We start from the raw sequence: 24,466 nt of genomic DNA, 5'->3' as shown, positions 1-24,466 counted from the left end.
TTCCTGACTGTAGCCGACAGCCTACAATCTACGCTTAGATATCTCATACATATAGAACTACATGTGACATGACAGACTCGGTGGCGTTAGTAAACAGCCGCCATTTTAGAGTAGTACACTTCTCAGAAAGGCTCTGTTGTAGTGAACCTTCCTAGTGAACCCAAGTAACTTTTTATCTAAAATAATCCTAAATCGGCATAATCTTGACTTGAATCTATCTTTACATGATGAAACAGTTTTAAAACTTTCACATGTCGAAATGAAATAATAAATAAATGACTTCCAAACATAGCAAAGGTTACTATGTTTTTTTTTTTAATGAAAAATAAAACATGAAAAGTAACACCAGTTACTTTGCCAAGTAACTAATTACTCTTACATTCAGGTAACTGAGTTACTAACGCAATTACTTTTTGGGAGAAGTAATTTGTAACTAATGAATTACTTTTTAAAAGTAAGATTAACAACACCGCTCATAAAGATGAAGTCTGCAGAACGAAAAGTGATGAAAGCGGAGATTTTATTCTGCCAATTTATTGCCGAACACAATTTGCCTGCAACTATTGCTGATCACTTCTCAGAATTAGCAAAAGAGATGTTCCCTGACTCAAAGATTGCATCGGTGAGTTAATTTTATCAATTGACCTTTTTAATTTATATTTGGACACACTAACGAACTACCTTCAAGTCAAACTGAATTGCGAGCTGAAGTGCCATGAAGTGCAGCCATCAACACATGATAGAAATTGCCAACAGTGCTGCATACAATTATAACTAGGGCTGTCAAACGATTAAAATTTTTAATTGAGTTAATCACAGCTTAGAAATGATTTAATCGTAATTAATCGCAATTCAAACCATCTATAAAAAAATACCATATTTTTCTGTAAATTATTGTTGGAATGGTCACCCTGGAGAAATGCCACACTGGCTTTAAACAAAAGCAAAATTGCGAATGAGCAGAACGCAGATGGCGAAAAAACAAACTCCTGTTTTCTTAAGATATCTACAAAGAGAGTCTTCGCAAATACTACCAGGAACTGAAAAAATGTTACACAGTCATATTTTTCAGAGATCATTAGTAGAAACATCAACAATACCCGCGCAATATTTTCTACTGTTGACAAACCCACAAGCATTAGTACCTCAAGAATTGGCATCTGAGGTGTCCTGTAATCATTTCACAGCATTCTTTACACACAAAGTTCTAAAGATTAGACTATGTGCAACTCCAGACTACCAATTGTTACATTAAATGTAGGGCTGTCAAACGACTACAATTTTTAATCGAGTTAATCACAGCTTAAAAATTAAATAATCGATAAATTATTGTTGGAATGGAAAGATAAGACACAAGACGGATATATACATTCAACATAGCCTACTGTACATAAGTACTGTATTTGTTTATTATAACAATAAATCAACAAGATGGCATTAACATTATTAACATTCTGTTAAAGCGATCCATGATAGAAAGACTTGTAGTTCTTAAAAGATAAATGTTAGTACAAGTTTTAGAACCCCTCTTAATGTTTTCATTTTTTAATAAAATTTGTAAAAATTTCACACAAAAAAAATAAACTAGTTGCTCGGCATTGTTGATGTCAATAATTACACATTGCTCATGGTGCTGAAACCCATAAAATCAGTTGCACCCGAGCGCCAGCAGAGGGCGACAAAACTCTAAAAAAACACAAGTAACAAATGGACATGACACTGCTGTCATTTTAATCTGTTTGAGCGGGGCATGTGCATTAAATGCATCAAATATTTTAACGTGATTAATTTAAAAAAAAATTTACCGCCCGTTAACGCGATAATTTTGACAGCCCTAATTATAACAAAAGTCACTTTTAGTTTTTATTATCGTGATGTAGATTTAGTTAGTGATTGTTCTTTGATTGCTCCAGGTTATATGTTACAATATTACCAATAAATTCATATATTTTTTTAAAATTGAACTTCATTTTTGTTTCATATTGCACGCTATATACAATGTTGTAAGATTAGTCACTAATTTGTAAGGGCCTACACTGAAAAAAGCGATTTTGGAGAGTGGTAAATATAATCTATCCAAACTGTATAAAATTTACCTAATTTTCCTTGTCACCCAAGGAATTATAAAATAACGGGTAAATTTTACACATACTACCTCTTCGTTAACAGTAACAACTATCACATGGAAAAATAGGGTAACATATACCCCAAAGAAGTCGATAGGTGTCAGGCGAAATGCAATGTCCAAAACCTTTTCAAATAGAAAAAAATAGCACAATTCCCAATTGTAACACCAGACGCATTTTTTAAAATGAAAACGATGTAAATCGTTTGTGCTACAATGGTTTTTTAGATACAGTATTATGGTTTTTATTGAGATATTAGTTTCCTTAGCTTAGCTCTCGCGGCTAATGGAGCGTACCAACCCTCTCAATAACAGAGGGTTGTCTTAACAACTAGCACGATTAAAACACAAATTCGTGTCAGTTTTGCAGTAAATTGGGGGCGTGGGGTTCAGATATTAATATCGAGTGATGACGTTCCTCTACGCCCCTCATTTACTGCAAAATGGTTCTGAAGTGGTGCGTCCGTGCTAGTTTTTAGGACACCCCTCTGTTAATGAGAGGGTTGGTACGCTCCATTAGCCGCGAGAGCTAAGCTAAGGAAACTAATATCTCAATAAAAACCATAATACTGTATCTAAAAAACCGTTGTAGCACTAACGATGTACATCATTTTCATTAAAAAAAATGCGTCTGGTTTTGCAATTGGGATTCGTGCTTTTTTCTATTTGCCAAATGTTTGGACTTTGCATTTCGCCTGACACCTCTCAACCACTGTACCAAAGCCATTTGTACTGTGCTCCAAACTGCGCATGCGTCAGACATTTGAGCGGGCGGGTGGAACAGGAAACTGCTGGACTGCGCATGCGTCAGACATTTGAGCGGGAGAAACCGGAAACTTCTGGTCTGCGTTTTCCTCTTGCTCCAGTTCGGAAGTCGGAACATACAGAAAAGAATACTGGCAGAAGTGAAGGTAAGCTATTTTTACATATGGCGTTCAGTATTAAAACGTTCATTCTCATTTTTGGGTGCTATTTTTGTAACACAGACAAAATAGCTTGCCATTGTTGTTGACGTTGTAGGGCCGTTGTTCTGTCAAATTTTGCTCCCTTATAAAATTTTGGTCGCAAAGCTTTTGTGGCCGTTAAAACGTTGCCTGGCTCTGCCAGACTGTTCTCCCTGTATTTTTCAAACACTGAGAGTATAGTCTGGGAACCAGACCATTAACGGCCTCTCGAGCAGGTACAAAATAAATCGACAAATCAGATTCGTTTATTTGCGTGACGTGTTCTTAACGAGCAACGTCACTCTTGCGCGTCGAAAGTCGTCTCCACAACAACAGAGATGGTGAACGGAAGATCCGAGAATATGTTCCAATCCACGGTAAAATCAGTTTTAAATTACCAAAAACACATCGACACGAGTCATTGACAACAGTCTGTCTCGCGCTAGCCATGTTGAATAAACTCCGATCTCTTCGTATGTTTACTTCCGCGCGCAAGTCCCTCGTCCTTCCCTCGTCAATTTAATAACGTCACGTCTGCCCGTCGCTGATTAGTCCACTCCGCTGTCTGTTTGCTGTGTTGCTCCGCCCTGGAAATAGTATCCACGTGAATGGTGGCCAGACTCAATAGCTGGAACAGCGGTGAGTCTGGTGTACCAGGCAAGTTAAAACGCCCTCCTTTACATTCAGTTGGACTCTCAATGTTATCCAATGTCGTTTTTTTTTTTTTTTTTAAATTTTTCCACTTTTTTAAAATTCATTCATTCATTTTCCATGTCGCTTTTCCATAACAAGGGTAGACTGGGTCTATTATGGTATACGTTCATTTGAGTTGTATTCACAAGACTCCTGATAATGGCTTCCAGCATCATAGTTTGTATATTGTGATTAAATATTGCGCTGAACGAGTTGTTAAAATGTTTAAATGTAGTTTGACCAAAGTGTTGTTAGTTTTATATGTATTTCGCACACCTATTTTGATTGGGAATGCAGGTTCTCTTTGCATTGTTGTGTTAACTGTAAGAATAGGGCCTCAGTAATAAATGGTGTCATTTTTTGAGAGGTATGGGTATTAGTTTTATAGTATTTTCACGATATGATACTTAAGTTTGTTGTGAAAGAGTAGTCGAAGGTTTGACAATAAACGGCGTGGTCCGCACTTCGAATCTGAATGCCTGTCTACTTTTTAAAAAAAATAATTTTGACAACAAGAAGCCACAACACAAACCAAAAAAATAAAAGAAAATAAACACATATGCTGTGGGGGGGGTGGGGGGGTTCCAAATATTTCAAATCAGGGAAAAAAAGAAAACAATAATACAATAAGCAAGTATTCACAAAAAAAGTTTTTTTTTTTTTCACAAACATGAATTATTCTTTCCGCTTTCAGATTCGACGTCAACAACAATGGCAACCTACTTGTTAAAATTTTACTAATATTATTGAAACGAAAATATTAAGAGGGCTTTTAATATCAAATTATTATAAGTTTTATTAACATTTATCTTTAAAGAACTACATGTCTTTCTATTCGTGGAGTCCTTTAAAAAAGGCAGCGGCAGCAAACCTGGGTCAGATAGTACTTTAAGAGTTTTACAAAGTACCGTTACTCATGTCTTTTTTTCCTGTTTTTGTTTATTAGGTTGTTAACTGAATTATACATAATCCCTTATATATATTTCTTCCCACGTTCATGTCTGATCATTTCTCTTGTATAACAGTTGTTTGTCTTATTTCTGTTGCAGGCAGAGTCTGTGTATGTGGACCATCACTATTTGCCCTCTCTTCAGGTTTCCTTGTCTGTACTGCATGACCACTCTCTTACCAGTTCTGGGGCAGATCCACCCACCCAACCAACTGCCCCACATGCTCCCTGGGTATCCTATTAATTGACAGCAGGTATATATGATATATATAAATTTTCTCAATAAAATAAATCACGTTGACCTTGCAGTTACCTTAACCAAAGTACCCAGTTACGGGAAAATAAACTGGAAATGCAAGTTGTGCAACTTCACAACATCAAGAAGATTAGACCTGATGAAACACAGCAGGCTAATACATGGGCATTTTGGTCGAGTCCACTCCATACCCTGCCTCTATCCAGATTGTCCTTGCACCTTCAAGTCATGGGGTGCATTAAGGACACATTTGTCAAGGCATCATTCTCACTCAACCCAGCCAGGCAACATCATTTCATTCACATGCATTGTCTGTAATTCATGCTCTTTTGACAACGAGAGAATTTTTTTTGAACATCTTGGTGGCCATCTAAAAAAGTTTGAAACTGTTCCTTGTGTTTTTGAGGGTTGTGATTACAAGACCAACATATATACAACATTCCACAGCCACAAAAGTAGAAAACACAACCTACATTTGTTGGAAGATTTCAAGACCACTGTTCTTCATCAACACCCAAACAATCAGGATGTAGAAAGTGTTTTCGTTGAGGATGTTGAAAACGACTGTGGCTCTGTCCTTGAGACAGATGAGGACTTGAACAAAATTATTACCAAGAGAGTGGGGTTGCTCCTCCTGAAAATGGAGAGCATTTTCAATGTATCCAATTCATGCATTGATGAGCTAGTAGAGGAACTTCATTTTCTTACAGCGTTTGCATCTGGCCCAGTCATTAAAGAGATAATTCTGAGGACTTTGAGAAAACATGGCTGTACGTTTGAAGACTCAGTAATATCAGAACTCGTCAAAGACCTTTGCAAAATAAGCCCTGTCTGTGCTGCTTTACGAGTGGACGGGCCCTTCAGCAGTCAGTTCAGAAGAGAGCAATTTAGGAAGGATCATCTTTCATCAACTGAACCAGTTGAATACATACTTGACAGTACAGAGAACAAAACATTCCAGTATGTGCCGATCCTCCCTTTATTATCTCAACTTGTCGACAAGCGACACATTCAAAACACCATATTACAACACAAAAGGCCGTCTGAAGTCTCTTCAGTATACAGGTCATTTAATGATGGATCTTTACTAAGAGAGAACGCCTTTCTATATGAAGATGAACTTAAACTGCCACTTATCCTTTACATAGATGACTTTGAGGTGTGCAACCCTCTGGGAACATCCCGAAAGAAACATAAAGTCACAGCAGTGTACTGGGTGTTTGCAGACATACCTGCCACATTGAGATCTACACTGACTTCCATTTACTTAACCATTTTGTGCAAGGCAAATGATGTCAACCAGTTTGGCTACGCAAAGGTTTTGGACCCACTGCTCAAAGATTTGAAGTCCTTTGAAGATAATGGTATTTTTGTCCCAAGTCTGGGTAAACTGGTCAAGGGCACTGTACTTGCCGTAGTCGCTGACAATCTTGGTGCTCACTCAATAGGTGGGTTTGTTGAAAGCTTTTCAGCTTCACATTTCTGTCGCTTTTGCATTGGAGAACGGTCACAGATCCAGGAGCATGAAGTAGGAGAAGGACTATTTCCTCTACGGACTAAGTCCAACTATGCCATGCATGTCAAAGCAGCACTGTCTGATTTTGCAGAAGCTCATCAATGTGGAGTTAAAAGACAGTGTCCCATCTCAGACAGACTCAGTCACTTTCATGCTACATCAGGTTATCCCCCAGATGCTTTGCATGATTTGCTTGAAGGGATTGTACCTGTGGAAATATCACTCTGTCTTGATGTGTTAATCAGGAAGAAATACATCTTTCTTGAGGAGCTCAACCATTCCATCCGTAGCTTTCCTTACAAATGGAGTGACAAAACAAACTGTCCCCAACCCATTGCCTCAAATTTCACGTCACGAAAAACTGTAGGAGGTAACGCACATGAAAACTGGTGCTTGTTGAGAATCATACCACTCATGATTGGTGACAAAGTCCCAGAAGATGAGCCCGCGTGGGAGGTTTTGATGACCCTGAGAGATGTTGTTGAGCTTGTCATGGCTCCTCTACACACAGATGAAACAATAGGATACATGCAAAGTAAGATCTCAGAACACCGTTATAGATATTTGAAAGTCTTCCCAGCGGAGAGAGTGAAACCAAAACATCACTTTCTTGAACATTATCCTTTGCTCACAACTGTTTACGGGCCACTTGTACATTTCTGGACCATGAGATTTGAAGCCAAACATCGATTTTTTAAAAGAATTGTGAGACAAACTGGATGTTTCAGAAACATTCTCATGACAATGGCAAGAAAACACCAATCGATGATTGCGTATCATTCCAACAATTGCAACAACCAAAGCCCAGTACTGTCAGTGTCCCAGAAGACTCAAGTGGCAGTCGATGTTCTAAAATACAGCATTAAGAAGTCCTTTGCAAAGAAGTTCCCTGGGGAAGAGTTTGTGAACATGACAAATAAAGCAACCATTTTAGGCACAGACTATAATGTTGGAATGATGTTGCCATTTGGCTCAACAGGAGGCCTTCCCGACTTTGGAGAAATACAGCAAATAATCATTGTGCGGGACACGCCTGTCTTTGTTCTGAAGTTGCTTAGTGGCTGGTACTATGAACACCTGAGAAGCTTCAAAGTAGAGCCGACAGGAGAGACAGAAATCGTTAAACATTGTGAATTGAAAGAAACATACCCCTTGGCTGCGTACAATACAGCAGATGGCCGTATGGTGTGCCTTAAACACTTCATTTGCTCATCAGAGTAAGTGTAATCGGTTGATTATTTCTGTTATATCAAATGTATGTGCTCTTTTCAAGTACAGTTACTGGGAAAAAAACTATTCAGAGTTAAGTGCTGCCCATGCCAACTCTCAACTACTGTATGGCCAGGCATCATTAATTTATTTATTGTAATTTTTGTGATGATGCATACAACATTGCCACTGAAAATGTGATGCGTACTTACTCTCCTCTGCTCGCCTCTTTCCTTCCTCATCTCCCTCTCAAAATAATAATGATTATTTATTCAAATTTCTATTGAACTAAATCTCCATTTATTGCAGAAAAACATTGAAGCAAACCTATGCAAGTAAGCTCATCAACTATCAAATTCTTTTCTTTCTGTCTACAGCTGCGAAAACACCCCAAACAAAGATGGCAGTCCAATTAAGAGTCATAATGGAAGACGACATTCAGAAGTTGACACTGCCAACAGGCATTCCTAATAGAGTGGAAGATCTTATTTCCATCGTGAGGGAAACTTTCCAATTGCCTGGGGAATTTAGACTGCATTACCTAGATAAAGACTTTGACAATCAGTTTTTTAGTGTCACCTCAACTGCAGTGTTGTACGACAAGGCCACTGTTAAGGTGATCCTAAAAGAGCCGATCATCACCCTTGACCTACAGCCAGTATGTGAATCCTCAACATTGAGCTCTTTGAGTTCAGTGAACAATTCAAGTCGTACTGAAACGGACATCTGCCCTACCGATGATGCATCCTCACAGGTGTCCGACTGTGCATCGTCAAGTTCCAAGGACACCATTATTCTCCCTGATTCATGTCGCCCTGCTGCATGGCCAGTGCCATTTCAAATACCAGCGTTTTCCCGAGACATAGAACTAATCCTCGCTGAGGCAAACAAATCTTATCATGCCTCTGGAAGACACTTCATGGATGCCAGTGTTAAATCAGCAATAATGCAAGACCTTGCAAAAGTGATTTTTTCCTACACTGCTTACCCATCCAGTCTGCAGATCTTATCAGTGGCTGAAGCCCTGGTTGCCAAGTTTCCATGTCTTAAGGAGCATGGCTCGTTTGCAGGGTTATATGGCTGGCAACAGCGTATAAAAAACAAGATGCACAATTACCGTGCCAAGCTAAAATCTCGAAAATATGCTTACCCAGAGATCGAAGTCAACACATTAAAGAGGAAGCATCCAGTTGACGCAGTCCCATCAAAAAATGTGAAAAAGCCGAAAAAAGCTGAGGTTAATTACCTCCCTCCTCACCCTATTGGTGAAAGCCAAGACACACTCGAGAAAGAGCGGCTTGAATTACTCAACGAAGTAAAAAAGAAAAACAATGCAAAGATAATCACGGATAAAATGAGGAAAACCTTCTCAAGCCGAAGACTCGAAGTGGTGACCCTCAGCCCCTCTGTGAATGTGTTTAAAGAAAGGTGGCCAGCATTATTCAGTGAGGCTCAGGTGAGAATGTCTGATCATTCACCAAGAAACATTCATGTGATTACTTTGAGATCTGGTCTGTCATTTAAAATTTGCTTTTTTTGTCCTTTTACTTACTTGCTAGATCAAAGAAGAATTCAGACGTATCACTACAGTCTCCTTGGAGGAGACTTTCATGATGAAACTTGACCAGTACACACCAGGTCTTTTGAGTCTTATGCGTGCTAAGGGAGGAGCTGTTGGTTCCAAAATGCGCCCTCTGCTATACACTGTTAATGACGTAAGTTATCTTACTTTTTTCCCCAAATATGTAATAATTGATTTGAGTGAATTAAAAGTGATAATATAATTTGTTAACGGTTGCTTTGCTGCGCACAAAGTTGAGCTCCTTACTAGCTTAACAAACTACAATTTAACATCAATCTGAAATGTTAAAAAAAAAAAATGTTTTAGATTTGAAGGAATTCGGTCTTATGTAAATCTCTGAGTTACACTAACTGTCTTTTCACTAAATTGTATCTCCCTATAGACACAGATCATCGAGAAGAAACGAGATGCAGTTGTCTGCTGCCTAATTGATTTCCTTGGTGAAAAACGAGAGGATCTTTTCTATGACTGCCAGGTATGTCATATTGATAAGACATGATTGACTAACTCAAGGGATCCTCTCCTCTTGTCTCCTCAAAATAGGACACCTTTAAATTTTCACCACAGCTTGAACAGTTATTTAAAAATATACTGAAATAAATGTGTACGCTTTTTGTTTCTTCCTGTAACATTTAGGAATGTGAGGACTTCACTGATAAAACCATCCAGGTGATAGTGATGCACAGTAACATGGCTGAGGAGGATCCATCAGATGTGTCGATTGTGATTGAGGGGAACCCAGTGCTGGAAGGATGTGGAAGCAGAACAAAGGCATGTGTACTGCTGATGGGGCTGATATATGCCCTCAATCTGGAATATCCAAAAAGGCTGAAGAACACATTTGAAACTTTTCAAAAGCTTTTGTTGGAACTAGATGGAGATAAACTACTGAAGAAGGTACACAGTCTGAAAAACAAGCTAATGCAATAGACATACATTTCCAGTTCCAAGAGGATGACCTTCCTCAAGTTCAAGGTCTAGTTCAAGTTTATTGTCCTAAGGAGGGGAAAGTTATCTTCCACTAAACAGTGTTGGTGTTCATCTATTTATTTCATTCATAGTTCATAGTTCTATTTGTCAATTATTGAGAAACTGTATTTTAAGCAGTAAGCTTATTGCGTTATCAAACGGGTTTATTTCTTTGAAATGTTGCATTATTCTGTATTTTTTTTTGATCATTTGGTTGATCACTGCTGCATGTTAACAAGGTGGTTCAGTCATTTGTTGTATAAATGCACCTGGACTGCATATTTTGTCAGTCACTTGTGTAAAGCTGAAGTGAGAGTTTAGCCTTATTGCGTTATCAAACGGGTTTATTTCTATGAAATGTTGCGTGATTCTGTATTTTTTTTTATCATTTGGTTGGTCATTGCTGCATGTAAACAAGGTGGTTCAGACATTTGTTGTATAAATGCACCTGGACTGCATATTTTGTCAGTCACTTGTGTAAAGCTGAAGTGAGAGTTTAGCCTTATTGCGTTAAACGGGTTTATTTCTTTGAAATGTTGCGTTAATCTGTATTTTTTTGATCATTTGGTTGATCATTGCTGCATGTTAACATGGTGGTTCAGTCATTTGTTGTATAAATGCACCTGGACTGCATATTTTTATACAAGAAATCGCACTTTACTCTGATTTTATGATTAAATAATGTTGATGATAACCATCTGAAAGTCTTTTTGGGGGGGGGGGGGGTGTAAATCTTATGTGTATAATAAATGGTTTTTAACGGATATTAATTTATATAGTAATGTTATAATTGTAAAATATTAACTATTAGTAATTATCAGGTATTACCTACTAGCAATGGAGATAAATTTTACCCAATTTCATTGAGTAAGTATCTGTTGAATATACACATAAATATTAGGTAATTTTACCCAATTTTATTGGGTAGGTATGTGTTGAATATATACATAAATGTTAGGTAAATTTTACCCAATTTCATTGAGTAAGTATCTGTTGAATATATACATACACATTGGGTAAATTTTACCCAATTTCTTTAAGTAATTCATAGCTTTTTATTTCAATTACTTTATACTCAGTATATGGAATTAAATCTACCCAAAAAAAGTAGATGCAAATTGTTACCTCAACTTTATTGGGTAAATTCTATAGGTTAATTTTTACAGTGTACGTCACTATTTGTAAGATTGCCATCGGCCTGGGGTTGACAGGTATGCAATAACTAAAAGTAAACCAAAGTAAACTCACAACATTAGAATGAATGGATGGTCGAATAGATGATTAGGTATGCAGGGAAGGTGGCCTTCAGAACATTCAGTGAGCGATTTTAGGGCAGGCAGTGAATGATCTTGTTTTCGTGCCATGGCCGTGCATCTCTGCCAATGGCAGTGAGATAATAAAACTGAATGAAGTGATGTTAGAGGATGGTTGAGCTTTTACGCTTAGATCGGTCGGTCCACCCACCTGCCTCGTGGATGTTCTCCTCGCACGAGTACCAGATTCCGGTGTGAAAGCGGCGGAAGAGGAAGCGATCGTCGCCGGTTTCCCAACTGTAGTGCACCTTGCTCTGGTCCGTCTCGTTGACACCGTAGTCGATGCAGTTGTGGCGCCTCTGTGCGCTGCAGTTGGGCTTGGGCACCCGCTGCGTGCCCTCGCACCAGTACGTGGTGATGAACGCCGTGGTGGAGAAGAGCAACGCCACCAGGTTGAGACCCACGGACAGGAGCGCGCGACACTTGCGCGTCGTCTTCATAGCGGCGGCGGCGAGTTGCGCGTCAGGCGGCGTGGAGCGCGGGCGGCATGGCGCTCGGATCCGGCAACCGCGCGCACCTTCTTGGAACGCCGCCTCTGACCGGTCCGCTTCAGTCCGGTCCGGCCTGGTCAAGAGAGGAGGACTTGTTGGCTTCGCGTCCCCGGCGTTTGTGAGAGGACTTTTAGCGCGCGCTAGAGCAGCCTCTTTGCTCATCTCTCTCTCTTCGTCGTGCGTCCATCACACACGCGTACGCATCGTCCTCCCAAAAATCCACAAGCAAAAAGCACACACTTAACATGGACACAATTCGTACACATTACACACAAAAACGATGTCATTCATATAAAACCACAACTTACATAAAAAATAATCACATATAGACACATGCAAAATCACTTGAAAACGTGCAGAATTCATAGGTGGAGTTTGACTTTTGTGGCGTTAATGAACATGTTGATGAACCCAAAATGCGGTGTCAGCAATAAAATTATTTTACAAGATATATGCTTAGCCCAGGGGTGTCCAAACATTTTGCAAAGGGGGCCAGAATCGGTGTGGTAAAAATGTGGGGGGCCGACCTTGGCTGACATCCTTTACGTAGAACAATATATTTATGCAAATTTTAGTAAGCCATTCTGTGTGTCGCATTTGCTTTATTATTTTTTTTTAAATGAATAATTTCCACAAAATCTTGCAACTAGCCTTTGTGGCATTCTCTTTCATCTCTTGGGCTCTTGCGAAATACTGCTGCTGTAAAATTAAACTAGCTTTAAGTTGCTTCAATTTCTCGCTACGTATCTTCCCTGTAATCTTGTCGTACATGTCAGCGTGTCTTGTTTAGTAATATCGCCTCACATCGAACTCTTTCAAAACAGCGACTGTCTCTTTGCAAATGAAGCAGACAGTTTTTGCGTATTTTAGTGAAGAAATAGTCCAATTTCCACCAATTCTTGAAGTGTCGGCAGTCACAGTCAACTTTTTTTTTGTTGTTGTCGCCATTTTAGAAAATTGGGAGTAAAGGGTCACGCGGGGTAATGTTGCTTAGAGTGCTGCTGCCTTTTAGTGGGTAAATGAGGAGCAGCATTTAGTGTGTAAGCTACTTCATAGGCTGGTAGCAGTACTGCTGACCAATTTATTAGGTCTGTGTGACATTGGCATTATTGATTTTATGACACAGGCTGGGGGCCAGATGAAATTTGACCACGGGCCGCATTTGGCCCCCGGGCCGCAGTTTGGACATGTCTGGCTTAGCCTATATGCTCGTAAATACAGGCATCCCAGCCATGTACTGTGTTGGCCAAAAGTATTGGCACCTCTGCAATTCTGTCAGCTAATGCCCAATTTCGTCCAGGACATGATTGCAATTACAAATAGTAGTAATAAAGAGCTTTGGTAGTAAAATCTTCATTTATTTTGCTCGCAATGAAAAACACAAAAGAGAATGGGGGAAAAATTAAATCATTATCATTTCACACAAAACTCCAAAAAAATAGGCCAGACAAAAGTATTGGCACCATTTGAAAAATCATGTGATGCTTCTCTAATTTGTGTAATTAACAGCACCTGTTACTTACCTGTGGCACATAACAGGTGGTGGCAATAACTGAATCCCACTTGCAGCCAGTTAAAATGGATTAAAGTTGACTCAACCTGTGTCCTTGTTGTACCACATTGACCATGGAGAAAAGAAAGAAGACCAAAGAACTGTCTGAAGACTTGAGAGGCAAAATTTTGAGGAAGCATGAGCAATCTCAAGGCTACAAGTCCATCTCCAAAGACCTGAATGTTCCCGTGTTTTAAAAAAGCCAGGCTGGAGTTTGCCAAAACTTACTTTAGAAAGCCAAAAACGTTTTGAAAGAATGTTCTCTGGTAAAATGAGACAGAAGTAGAGCTTTTTGGGAAAAAGCATCAACATAGAGTTTACAGGGGGGAAAAAACGAGGCCTTCAAAGAAAAGAATACTGTCCCCACAGTCAAACATGGCGGAGGTTCTCTGATGTTTTGGGGTTGCTTTGCTGCCTCTGGCACTGGACTGCTAGACCGTGTGCATGGCATTATGAAGTCTGAAGACTACCAACAAATTTTGCAGCATAATGTAGGGCCCAGTGTGAGAAAGCTGGGTCTCCATCAGAGGTTATGGGTCTTCCAGCAGGACAATGACCCAAAACACACTTCAAAAATCACTAGAAAATGGTTTAAGAGAAAGCACTGGTGACTTCTAAAGTGGCCAGCAATGAGTCCAGACCTGAATCCCATAGAACACCTGTGGAGAGATCTAAAAATGGCAGTTTGGAGATGGCACCCTTCAAATCTCAGAGACCTGGAGCAGTTAGCCAAAGAAGAATTGTCTAAAATTCCAGCAGAGCATTGTAAGAATCTCATTGATGGATACCGGAAGCGGTAGTTTGCAGTTATTTTGTCTAAAGGTTGTCCTACCAAGTATAAGGCTGAGGGTCCCAATACTTTTGTCGGGCCCACTTTTGGAGATTTGTGCAAAATGATAATGATATAAATTTTTTTCATTCTCTTTTGTGTTTTTTCAGTGCATGCAAAATAAATGAAGATATTACTACCAAAGCATTTGTAATTGTAATCATTTTCTGTGAGAAATTGAGCATTATCTGACAGAACTGCAGGGGTGCCAATACTTTTGGCCAGCACTGTGTGTGTGGGTGTGCGTGTTTGAGCGCGCACATTTTTCTGTGGAGAAGTAGACACCGATTTTTGCGTTCTGTGGAGATATCCAATTTAATGCAAAGTTTTTTCAGTCACTCACACCCTTGCGAAACAAATCCTCACGGTGGTGAGTTTAAAAATGGCAGCATGCAAAACAGGAAACTGCATCCTTTTTGACTGAATATTCCTGCCAGGAATATTTATAATCATACATTGAAAATGAGCATTTTTTGTTTCCCATCATTTTTTAGGGGAATTCTAAATCAGGCTGCTTATAGGACAGCTATACTTTTGGCCAAGGACGTCGTCCATTGAATATGGTACGCCTGGTTGTGGCTCTGTTGTACAGTTAGCGTCTTTAGCGGGACAAACTGAGACTCAGCTCACCATTTTGGCAGTGCTCTCCGGCGTTTCATGGTCCACATCTTCAATCCTTGGTTCTCGCTCAGTAGTTGTTGTCGCTTTTGAAAGCTTAGGTTTGAAAAAAATTACATACATCCATCTTGTTTCTTCTGTCCTCAGGTGGTTTTGGCTAGGCAAAGCAAATGACTGTCTCTAAGGTGCTAGTCACATGATCTGTTCGAAAATTAATTTTGACCCATTATAAAAATACTTTTTTTGTTTGTTTGTTTATTTCATTCATATTGTTGTTTGTATTATTGCTTTACAACTTTTATAGACAACATTTTACCGGCAAAGTCTTAATTTTAAATTCAAGTCAATTACATGTAATGATATTTTCGGCCACCAGTGGGGAGCTATGCCGGCACCCCATAAATCTCGGTACATGGCTGAAATGTACGATACAACACACATAAACGCACACTCGCAATTCTCCCCATGTACACAAAACACACACAAACAAAATACAGACAGATAAATGCAACCATGCAACACAAAAAACATTAAAAAGGAACACATAAGAAAGGCACAAAATCAATCAAAAACACACAAAAAAATCGATATAACACACACACACTAAACATAAATGGAAGCAAATGCACAAAAAGACACAATTCTCAAACATGCACAAATCACTATCACTTATTTTCTTATTGATTACCATTGGCGGCCATGAACGCCCAATCCATTTGGACTGACATGGCCCCTCTCAGTCCAAATTAATTGGACGTCCATGGCAGTCAATGGCACTGAAACATGATCATTCACTGCCAGCCTAACCCATGTCATATCACATTCCAGTGACAAATTGGTACAAGAGTTTTTGATGGATCACGGGTTGGTGGGCGTTGGGGGCACAAAAGCCTTGACACGACCTATACGACAACTATCCATCAGTTGACTTTTACAGCGCCTCCTCAAGGATGATCCCAGTCCTTGCGTGTCTGCATGTGATGACGAACCGAAAATAAAAAGCCTATCAATGTTCTGGCATAGAACAAAACTACTTGATGCTAATGACTAGCATGTGAAGTCTGCTATTTTGATTTGTAGTGGTCATTTTTGGGGCTCGTTTTGGCCAGATTTGTTAAAATGCAACCCCTTAAGTTCTTATAAATTCATACATTTGTTCATCTTCTGAACCGCTTATCCTCACAAGGGTCGTGGGTGTGCTTGAGCCTATCCCAGCTAACAAGGGGCAGGAGGCAGGATACACCCTGGCTGTCGGACAGTCGCAGGGCACATAGAGACAGAACACCATGCACGCAAACACTCGCACTTATGGACAATTTGGAGCTCTTATAAGTACACCCACAAAAATCAAGGGCGTAGGTTTGGTCTCAACTTAAGTAAGGGACGATATAAGAGCATAATCTGCATGTACACTTTGCTGGGGACGGGGCATTAATAAGACCAAACAGATTGGCTGAACGGGGTTCAGGGCTACATTTCTCACGAATATGAACCAAATTAATTGGTAGGCTAAATGATCAATGCAAAATAAATCTATTGACTTGCACTAACTTTCATGGGTATTGGTTCAGGTGATGCAAAGTTCGATTTAACCCTTTGTTTTAAAAAATCACTAAAGAAATATTTTGAAAACTTCCAGAATAAATGTCTGGATTTTATTAGTAAATTTAAATTGCAATATTTGAACATGATTAAAATACATTAACATACACAACAAATACATTTTTTAAAATAATCTCTTAACTATGCAGGTGATAGGTTTTCTGTTGGCTGCCTCCTAGTGTGTCCCAGTGATTGCCCATTGATTTCACCTGTTGTGCCTGCTCCTAGTGTACCCACCAACCGCTATCTTCCTGTGCCACCCACCTGTTCCTCGTTACCCCTTGTCTGTGTGTGTATATAAGCTCTCAGTTTCTTTTCACTCATTGTTGCGTCATTGTCGATGTCTATCCCAATGTGGTCGATATTTACTTCTGAAGCCCTTGTGTTACTGCATTCCCTGTTTAAGTAAGTTTTGATAATTTTTTTTGATCCCCTGGCCTTTTGGTACTTTGTGCTTTTGTTAATTATCATTAAACTAATTTTGAGTTCGCTGCTACCTGGCTTTGCCTCCCTGCCTTGCCTTGGATTTGTTTCCCTTCTTTTTGGGTCCACACCGCTCGTCTGCCCACAATCCCTGACACCAGGAATGCAAAAAAAAAAAAAAACATTTGTCTTAACTTAACATTGTCTGTCTAAATAAATAAATATAACTGAAAAAAACTGAGTCATGGTATAACAAAAATAAATAAAAATGGAACCTTCCTTTAGGTAAAACTACTGTTTTTGTCCACAAGCACAGCCCATAGACTTCATAATGTAACTGACGGGGCATGGGGTGCGGGGCCGATAAATAGGGGGCCTACATTGTTGGCGAGGCTGTCAAAGCTGACAGAGTGAAATCACAAAGAGCTTTTTCGTTCAAAATTCTTGTGAATAAATGCTTAAATCCCTGAATTCTTTATAGATATAGACGTAAAACGGTCTCGATTCATGGTTAAATGCAAAAACAAACAAACAAACAAACGTGCAGTTAGCATTTATTTTACATAAATATGTCGAAGTACAATGCTAGTCTGTTAGTGAATGTAGCTAGCGGCTGCCTTATGTCAACAGAGCTTTTCCAGTGAAAATTCTTGTGAATAAATGCTTAAATCCCCGAATTCTTTATACATATGGACGTAAAACAGTCTTGATTCTTGGTAAAAAAGCAACAACAACAAAAACGTGCTGTTAGCATTCATTTTACATAAATATTGCGAACTAGGAATTTCTCCCATTGATTTTTTTCACAACGTTTCAAGATGCATACATGGTACGAAAAATATAATAATTACCTGGAGTTCTCGAACAAATCACTCCTGAGACAATCCTTCCTGTTTGTATGCGCTACAGCTTTCGTACTTTCTCAACACAAATCCGGCGTTAGATCGCTGCGTGCGTGTTCGTGAATAGCTCCTCTTGATGTGGGCGGCCCCCAACTTGAATACGAGGCGCAGTGCATGACCGATCTGACCCGTCAATAATGATGTCTATGCACAGCCAAACTCAAAAAAAACAAAAAAACTTTTTACCTAGATTATGATTAATGACTATCTTAAAATCTGAAAAAATGTCTGTATAGGCCTCAAATAAAAATATTTTAAATAAAAAATGTAAAAAAATAAATGTATTTTAACTAAATGCAAGTCATCAGCCCATCAAAAGTGCATTTAAGGGGGAAAATGGACCAGCACATTCAGCAAGTAAAAATGGGTAAATGTATGTCTGAACATCATAATGAAAATGATTCACTTAATAATGGTAGGGTCAATACTATCTATGGGAAAACAATCTAAATTACCTATATAACTGAACTCATTATACAACGCAAATAAGGTTGCTTAAAAGTTAGTGGGCACAATTTGAGCATCCTGAAAAGTTGCTAGTGTTGTCTCTACCATCCGTATGCCAACCTACGCCCTTGACAAAAATACCTCTATAAGGCATACTCAAAAAGGCAGAGGAAGCTTACTCAATTGCTTTAGAACAGCTTTTTTGTGTCCAAGAACTTGCACATTAAAAAAAAAAAAAAAATCAATTTTATTTGTATAGCCCTGTTTCACAACAAGGTTGTCTCAGAGGGCTTTGCAGAGTCAATATGATACAGTCAGAAGCAGTAGGTGAATTAGATGAAGTTCATGTCCTGGGCATCCCCCATCCTTAGACCCTCCATGGCGGCAAGGAAAAACTCCTAAAACCCAATGGGAAAAATGAGAAACCTTGGGGAGAACCACAGTCAGGAGGGATCCACTCCTAGGACGGACAGGCTATAGATGCACCAGGACTAATGATGGATATTAGCAGAAGGAGGTCCAGTTTGTAGAGATGCAATGGAGTGAAGAAACAAGAGGGGGTCCATCTAGCCAGATGAGATGGTGGTGGGGGGGGCAACGAGGACGTCCATCCATCCAGGGGTCAGGATAGTCAGGAGGCTGCGGCTGAAAATTAGCCCCTCCCCCAGAGGGGAAAGGGGACACCAGGTGACTAGTGATGAAGAGACTAGTCAACTAGATATTAGACTTAGAAAAGAGAAATCAAGTAAAGACAAGTGGTAGGTAGAGTGAGAAACAGGGGATAGGACTGTGGCTGTACTTCCCCCAGCATCATAGCTTGTAGTGCAGCTTAGACTGAACTGTGAGTCCGTTTTCAACTAGCCTGACCATAGGCTTTGTCAAATACGAACGTTTTTAGACTAATCTTAAATGTACAGATTGTGTCGGCTTCTTTAATATTAGCTGGAAGCTGATTCCATAAGACAGGAGCTTGGTAGCTAAAGGCTCTAGCTCCTACTGTACTTTAAGAGATCCTGGGAACTAGACCTGCATTCTGAGAACGAAGTGTTCTGTTGGGGCAGTATGGAACCAGAGCATCGGTGAGAGATAAGATAGCCCCAAACCAATAATGGTCTTAAGTGTAAGAAAGAGGATTTTAAATTCAATTCTAAACTCGACTGGAAGCCAGTGAAGGGCTTGGAGCACTGGGGTGATGTGCTCTCTTCTATTAGTTCCTGTTAAAAGTCTTGCTGCTGCGTTCTGGACTAGCTGAGGACCTTTAAGGGAATTTTTAGGACAAGCTGCAAGTAAGGAGTTACAGTTATCCAATCTAGATGTAACAAACGCGTGAATGAATTTTTCTGCACTGTTTTTTGAATCTATTTTAATCCAATCTAATTAGAATTTAAAAATCCGCCCCCTTAGCTAGTTTTATGTAGTAGCATGAAATTTGGTAGCGTAAGATGCAGCTAAAGAGGGCCCACAAAGTCTCAAGAACACGTATTGAAAAGACTCAGGAGGTCTGACATTTTTAAACACTTTTTTTGTTCAATGCATCTTCCACATTTGTTTAAAAATTCATACCCCATAGCCAGTTTTATGTTGTACCATGAAATTTTGTGAACATGTCTTGTATCAGATGACCCACAAAAAAAGTCTCAAGAAGCCGTACAGGAAAAGATTCATGGAATCTGACATTATGCCCTTAAGCAGACTTTTTTGTTTATTTGTTTAACTTCTCTAGATTTATTTTGGAAATTCATCCCCCAAAGCCAGTTTAAGTTAAAAGCATAAAATTTGGTTGACAGGTCTATCATATGAGGATGCACAAAAAAAGTCCTTGCCAAAAAGACACAAAAAGTCTACCATTATATTGCGTTGAAGTACAAAGGTGTGTGTACTGAAATGTCAGAAATACATCTTAAAGTGATACACTGTGCCTTGTGGAGTATGTTAAAATATTTATTGAAATGCCTAATGAGCAGCCAATAGTTGGATAATTAGGTAAATAAAGTGATTTAGTTAGTTAGCGGATTGTATTGGCGTGTACTTAATTAAGGTGTCATTTGGTCAATAGCATCCCATTGCACCACAAAATCCAATTAGTGGGAATAAACACAAACACACAGAGCAGGACATACATTTAGTGGTGTTTATACAGATATGACTAGGGAATGGGAATTGAACTCCGATTCCAATTCCGAACTGGTTCCTAGTGTTTCGAGGCCTCGACATCACAATGTAAAAGCCTCAACGATCCCTTTAACGATTCCTAAAGACGCGTATTGTGTCGTCACGTGACGTGACGTGTCTTGTTATCCAGACGCATCAAACTAGCATGGCGCCAAGAACCACTCGCTCCAAAGTTTGGCTACACTTCACCAGGAAAGTGGGTGAAAATGAAAGGTTACGAAGGTTTAGCACGAGCATTTCAGCCAACAGCACGTAGGTTCAAACGCTCGAAAGAGTGTCTTCATTTAACGAGGAAAAATTACAACAAAGCGACTTGCAGTCATTGCAGGGTGGAGATAACTGCATCGGGAGGGAATATGACTGTACTGTCCTCACCGAGACGCAAAGGCTCAGTCCTGGCTATACAGCGAGCTAAACTCCCAAATGACGATGCAGAAGACGTTGATATAATATGCTGACTTTATTCAGCCTACGTTATTGTCAGGCAAGCTCAAATTTGAACTCCAAGACAAGTGTTACCTCGATAGCTCGATTACAGAAATGAATACGACCCCAACCATGGATTGATTTTCTTCGAAGGCTTTATAAACAAGAGCTCCTGGGTACAAAATGATGCAACCCAGCCAGGAGCTGTGATCACCCAGAAAGCACGAAGCAGTACAATAGAGGCTGGACATTTATACTGTTTGAAAGGGTGGTGCCGAAGCCCACTGAAACAAAACTTACTCAGAAACTAAACTCATCATCTCACAAGCCTGGGTATTTTTCCATTCAAAAACATCTTTGAGCTGAGACCTTGAGCGCTGGTCCCGGCTAGAACGAAGATACGTACTGTAAGCTTAGGGCATATTGGAAAACAGGAACATAACAGTCCATATTTGGGCATATGGTGATACAGTCAAGGCCATGAGAAAGCACACTCAACAGATTAATTCTATAATGTTTTCATGTAAGCATAACAAAACGCATACAAAATATGATGTATAATGGTTGTGTTTTAAACATGAATAAAATTCTCACAGTTATGACACCATCACTTGAAGAGTGAAACTGAAAATAGAAATGAAACAAATCAATTTCGTCCTAAATAACAAACAGTTTCGCATCAAGGTAAATCAGCAATGATTAGCTGCTAATACAGTAATAACACAAACGGTTAGCATGCGTTCGCTAGCATTTGTACATCGTCAAACCACTACACAACTGGATTTAAGTGTCCGATCGCAAGTGGAAACACACAACAACAACATAAAAGATGATACATACAGGCGTTGCCTCTGTAGATATTTTATAAACATGAACAAAGAACGGAGGCTGGTAGCAGCGTTTCCCTCTCACGAACTCGCTTGGATGCTTTGTAGCTGCACCTCTTCTTCCCGTGAGTGCGTTCTTCTTCGCGTGAGAAAGCGCAAGGGCGCCCCCACTTGAGTGTGAAAGCACACTAAAAATTAAAAGGCATGCATTTCAATATAATGGTAAATAATACACTGTAACACATATTGCCAAAGGTAGAACAACGACATGTATGCCAATATATACAATTTAAAAAAGAATTCTATTAGAAAAATGTTTCAGTAAAATGTTATACATTCTTGTGTATTTGCCACTTATTTCCACAGTTAACATTGAGACCTTGGGCCTCTTTTGACCTCGTTGTTAGATTGTAAGGTTGTGACTTCTGATTAAACAAACTCGATGCCAATCAAAACGTTTGTTCTTCTTTTCCCCCAAATTAGAATCGATACGACAATCGATAAAGAATCGAATCGTTAAGCAATATCGATAATGGAATCGGAATTGTAAAAATCATATCAATTCCTATCCCTAAAAATGACCTCTTTCCCACTGGATGGATGGAAGTATTTATGGCTTGCTGTGCTGTTTTGCAGCAGCCAACAGGTCGCTAAAATAAGCCAACGTGCTAGGAGAAGAATCAGTTTTAGAACATGAACAGTTTTAGAATCAAACTGTGAAGCTCAATCAGTTTCAGGGTCAGAATTACGTCATGTACCATATCAATCACTTTTGCTATCCAAAAGGCTTAGAGTTAGTGTTTAAATTGGCATCGGTTTTAGAATAATCAGAATCTTTCATTTTAAGTTTTAGAGTCAGACTCACTTCTGAATCAGGATTAGTTTTTAAATCTGTTCTGATTTGTTTTCGTTGATTTTTTTATCAGGATGTTTTATGATTCTACTAATGAGTTGTTAGGAAGTAGTTTTACTGTATTTTACCCTTATAATTAGAGATGTCCGATCACGTCATTTTCAAAGTATCGGAATCGGCAAAAAAAATATTGGCCATGCCTTTTTATATATATATATATATATATATATATATATATATATATTTTTTTTTTATTAAATCATTTTCTAATTGTATTTAACGTTACAGACATAATATGTTACACTCATCCAGAGTCTTTAGTTTTGGCTTAAGGTAGGGTCATCAAAAATATCCCGATAACGGCGGCAATTAATTTAATAAAAAATGTGTCACGTTAAAATATTTAACGCAATTAATGTATGCGCTGCATGACCCTCTCACTCATTGTCGCGTTCAATCTGTAATGATGCCGTTTTACCTATATAGAGAGATTAAAGGCAGCACAAAATGAGTAGAGTGAATTTTGGCAGCCTTTGGAGCCTTTTTTTAATTGGCTAAAGCCTTGCAGTCCCTCTCCCTATGATTAGAAATATCATGGGAAGCAATGTGGGGAAACAAGGTGGCAATTGAGCTTTGTCTTAACACCTTAAGTTATTTCCCAACGCAGAGAAGATATATCAATTGGTAGCACGTCGCACAGTCATGGTTCCACTTCCCATCATGCATTTGGGATGGCCACAGTATCATTTACTGAAAGCTCAACAAATACACTAAATGGCAATATTTAGTCACAATATACAAAGTCACAAGTCTTTCTATCCGTGGATCCCTCTCACATAAACAATGTTAATAATGTAAATGCCATCTTGAGGATTTATTGTTATAATAAACAAATGCAGTACTTATGTACTGTATGTTGAATGTATATATTCGTCCGAGTTTTATTCATTTTTTTTCTTAATGCATTGCCAAAATGTATATGATCGGGAAAAATTATCGGGAATGATTGGAATTGAATCGGGAGCAAAAAAAAGAAATCGGATCGGGAAATATCGGGATCGGCAGATAATCAAACTAAAACGATCGGGATCGGATCGGGAGCAAAAAAACATGATCGGAACAACCCTACTTATAATGCATCTATTTAATGTAAGTAAGCTACAAGCTAAAGTGCTAACTGACTCAGCAGTGTGGTGTACACGTAGGTGTGTTTAGTTGTTGCTCCTGAAGGAGAGCTCAGCTCGGCTCAGCTTTGGGCATAATGAAGGTACCAATCGATTGCTCCATGACTTTTCGATCAGGTGTGTTCACGGACAGCCCTGCCATTTGTTCGTCGAGGTCCCGAAACAACATTTAGGCAAATGTCCACCTCGAGGAAGAATGCACGTAAATGTGATGGCGAACGTGCGCATTCAGCTCTGTTTGGCCTCCACAGAGAGACACTCAGGTTTGTTTGTTTTCTAATTGGAAGTGATCCTTATTTTCATGCCTGTTGCTGTGCTCATTGAAGTATTTTTTTGTGGTCCTCACTGCATATGGGGAGTTGATTGACACATGGTTTGGCAACATTTAGAGTATCAAAAGTGAAAATGACGTTGAGGTGGCGTTGATTCCCAACTGAGGGTTGCAGATGACAGGTTTTACTCAGTGACACACGGAGTTTCTAAAGTTTTCGCTACCAAAAATATTTTGTTTTGTCGTCCAATCGGAGGAGTTTTTCCTAACTACTTGATTGTGCTTGATTCAGCGCCTCTCCATCATCAGGATC

The 24,466-nt window shown here is 39.2% G+C and overlaps 2 protein-coding genes across 2 annotated transcripts in view; one reads left to right on the top strand and one right to left on the bottom strand.

The window, feature by feature from the left end:
• gsg1l (gsg1-like) overlaps window positions 1-15,204 on the bottom strand; it is a 38,086-nt gene extending 22,882 nt beyond the window's left edge. Inside the window, exons 1-2 of the mRNA XM_057860541.1 lie at window positions 15,059-15,204; window positions 11,708-12,255 (exon numbers count right to left, since the gene is read on the bottom strand). Coding sequence (XP_057716524.1) covers window positions 11,708-12,209 — 502 coding nt within the window. The 5' untranslated portion in view covers window positions 12,210-12,255; window positions 15,059-15,204. The remainder of the gene's footprint in view (window positions 1-11,707; window positions 12,256-15,058) is intronic.
• LOC130931626 (uncharacterized) lies at window positions 9,013-10,461 on the top strand. The gene is made up of 4 exons (XM_057860542.1): window positions 9,013-9,148; window positions 9,252-9,407; window positions 9,657-9,749; window positions 9,911-10,461. The coding sequence occupies exons 1-4, from the start codon at window positions 9,047-9,049 to the stop codon at window positions 10,202-10,204; spliced, it is 645 nt and encodes a 214-aa protein (XP_057716525.1). The 5' UTR covers window positions 9,013-9,046; the 3' UTR covers window positions 10,205-10,461.
• Window positions 15,205-24,466: the final 9,262 nt, after the last annotated feature.

The sequence above is a fragment of the Corythoichthys intestinalis genome, chromosome 16, assembly GCF_030265065.1.
Source record: "Corythoichthys intestinalis isolate RoL2023-P3 chromosome 16, ASM3026506v1, whole genome shotgun sequence".
NCBI classification, from domain to species: domain Eukaryota; kingdom Metazoa; phylum Chordata; class Actinopteri; order Syngnathiformes; family Syngnathidae; genus Corythoichthys; species Corythoichthys intestinalis.
Note: the sequence above shows the minus strand (reverse complement) of the source record. Positions and strands in the feature narration are given on the sequence as shown.

Excerpts from the sequence above, each read along its gene's own strand:
- LOC130931626 (XM_057860542.1), top strand. The coding sequence starts at position 9,047 with ATGAGGAAAACCTTCTCAAGCCGAAGACTCGAAGTGGTGACCCTCAGC. Across the intron at positions 9,149-9,251 it reads CATTATTCAGTGAGGCTCAG|ATCAAAGAAGAATTCAGACG; the intron begins GTGAGAATGTCT and ends CTTACTTGCTAG. Across the intron at positions 9,408-9,656 it reads TGCTATACACTGTTAATGAC|ACACAGATCATCGAGAAGAA; the intron begins GTAAGTTATCTT and ends ATCTCCCTATAG.